General features: G+C 53.0%; 1 protein-coding gene across 4 annotated transcripts in view; it reads left to right on the top strand.

The window, feature by feature from the left end:
* Window positions 1–2,500, top strand: part of samd4a (sterile alpha motif domain containing 4A) — a 75,117-nt gene that overhangs the window by 36,763 nt on the left and 35,854 nt on the right. For all 4 annotated transcript variants that reach the window (XR_006030907.1, XR_006030906.1, XM_042087143.1 and 1 more), the window contains exon 3: window positions 1,866–2,438. Coding sequence is in view for 2 of the 4 variants with exons in the window: in XM_042087143.1 (XP_041943077.1) it covers window positions 1,866–2,438 (573 nt within the window). In the remaining 2 variants the exon portion in view is untranslated. The remainder of the gene's footprint in view (window positions 1–1,865; window positions 2,439–2,500) is intronic.

Below are 2,500 nucleotides of genomic sequence, written 5' to 3' on the forward strand. Positions count from 1 at the left end.
TGTGTGTGTGTCTGTGTGAGGAAGGGAAAGAGAGAGAGGAAATGTGTGTCATTTCATGAAATATATCTTTCAGTTCACTTTCGCTTCCTTGTGTTTATCAGAAACCGTTTTGTTCTGACAGACATGTTCTAGATGCGAGGGGTCTCGCTGAGGTCAGCGGGCAGGTTAGCAACGCGCTAGTAGCACAAACGCGCTCCCATGTTGACCTACCGTAAAACACCTATTACATAAAGCAGCAAAGCCAAACACTAACACTGACCAGGCCACAGATAAGACTGAACAAACAGCAGACCGGACACCATGAGGGCGGACTGAGACTCGTGGGGTGGACGTCAGTCTCCCGGTCTGGAGGCTGTGTCTGTGTTTGTCCCTCTTACACTATATCTCTATTTGTGGGGGTGGACAAAGCCACTGCCCTGACCCCTGCCTGCATGTATGTATAGCCTCGCTGCTGAAACCTGATCGGAATGAATGTGTGTGTGTGTGAGTGTGTGTGTTTGTGTGTGTCTCAGACATGTGGTGATGGCTGGCGGCATGACCCTGGATATGTATAGCGTCTAGCTCCTCCACACACACATACACACTCTTATCATCCAGCCAACACACTATATTACATACACAGCGACACACACACACACACACACACACAGCTGGCTTAGACATGGAGGAAGTGGCATGTCCTTCAGACCCTCCAAAGCCATGTGTGACAGTGTCGTGTCATTATCACTCTGGTCACGTTGGCTTTTGTGGACAGTATTGGTGTGGATGGAGGCTTTCTGTCTGGTGTGTGTGTGTGTTTTTTTGTTTATTTTTGGTGGGATGTTTTGTTTTGTTCCTGTTGTCCTGCTGGCTGAATAGCTAACATATCATTAGCAGTGGTGCTGGTCAGCACTGTCCTGCTCAAGCACCCGCCACATCCACCCCTGGACACACTTCACATCCGTGATAGGAAGCCGCGACTACTGTAATTAAGGGTAGCCCTCTCTTTCTCTTCATCTCTCTCTCACTCTCTCTCTCTCTATCTCCATCTCTCTCTCACTCTCTCTATCTCCATCTCTTTCTTTCACTCTTGTTTGTCTGTTTTTATCTCCCAATTCAATTTCAATTCAGTTCAATTCAGTGAGCTTTATTGGCATGACTGTTACAATGATGCCAAAGCATTAATTACATCAAGAGAATTAGCAATTAATAGTAATAATAACAACAATTGACATACACTGGACTCTTCAACGGACTCTCTCGCTCTCTCTCTCTGTATATATATAGTATAAGTATATACTCTTTTGATCCCGTGAGGGAAATTTGGTCTCTGCATTTATCCCAATCCGTGAATTAGTGAAACACACTCAGCACACAGTGAGGTGAAGCACACACTAATCCCGGCGCAGTGAGCTGCCTGCATCAACAGCAGCGCCCGGGGAGCAGTGAGGGGTTAGGTGCCTTGCTCAAGGGCACTTCAGCCGTGCCTACTGGTCAGGGTTCGAACCGGCAACCCTCCGGTTACAGGTCCGAAGTGCTAACCAGTAGGCCACGCCTGCCCCACTAGAGGGTGGCTGGCAGGTCAGACTGAAAGTGAGATAAATTGGTGATTGGTGATGTTGTTTATGTTTGTGGTTGTCGTGGGAGCTTGGGGAGGATGAGCCAGTAGCTGTGTCCAGGGTCGAGGGTCAAGTGTCCAGGGTCTCACACGTGGTAACACATCTCGCCTGTTTCCTTTTAATCCATGCATTTATGATGTGTTTGTTTATCCCTTGCAGCTTTGCAAAGATTTGAGTTAGGTTCTAAAACATCTCTCCATCTCTTCCTGTGTGTGTGTGTGTGTGTGTGTGTTTGTGTGTGTCCTTTTCTGTCCCTCCTGTGTGCAGTGGTCATCAGCCAGTGGCAGGGCGAGACCAAAGAGCGGGTCATCTCGCTGGTGCTGAGCCACCTGCCGCTGCTGAAGCCGGGCAACGCGGAGGCCAAGGGAGAGTACATGCGTCTGCTGCCCAAGATCCTGGCGCACACCATCGAGCACGGCCGGCACCTGGAGGAGAGCCGGCAGCTGCTGTCCTACGCCCTCATCCACCCGGCCACCTCCCTGGAGGACCGCTCGGCCCTGGCGCTCTGGCTCAACCACCTGGAGGAGCGCGCCGCGTCCAGGGGAGACTCGCTGGAGCGAGGGAGCGGAGGAGGAGGAGGCGTGACGTCGGTGGCCGGACAGCAGGGTGGACATCACGGTGGCGGCGGGGGGGTGGCGCCCGGGGCACACCTGTACGCACCGCACCACCAGCGCTACGGCTCGGACGACCGGCTCAACGGCTGGCAGGGCTCGCGGGACTCGGGGCTGGGCAGTTGGCAGCCGCCGCAGGGATGCGAGAACGGACACCTCAGCCTGTACCCATCCGCCTCCGTGCCTGCCACCATCAACACCGTGGGCACCGGACAGGGCACCAACGCCAGTGAGTCCTACACACCACATCTCTCCTCTCTCTGGGTCACTCACCTCTGGGTCACTCACCTC

Source organism: Alosa sapidissima, chromosome 1 (genome assembly GCF_018492685.1).
Source record: "Alosa sapidissima isolate fAloSap1 chromosome 1, fAloSap1.pri, whole genome shotgun sequence".
Lineage (NCBI taxonomy): Eukaryota > Metazoa > Chordata > Actinopteri > Clupeiformes > Clupeidae > Alosa > Alosa sapidissima.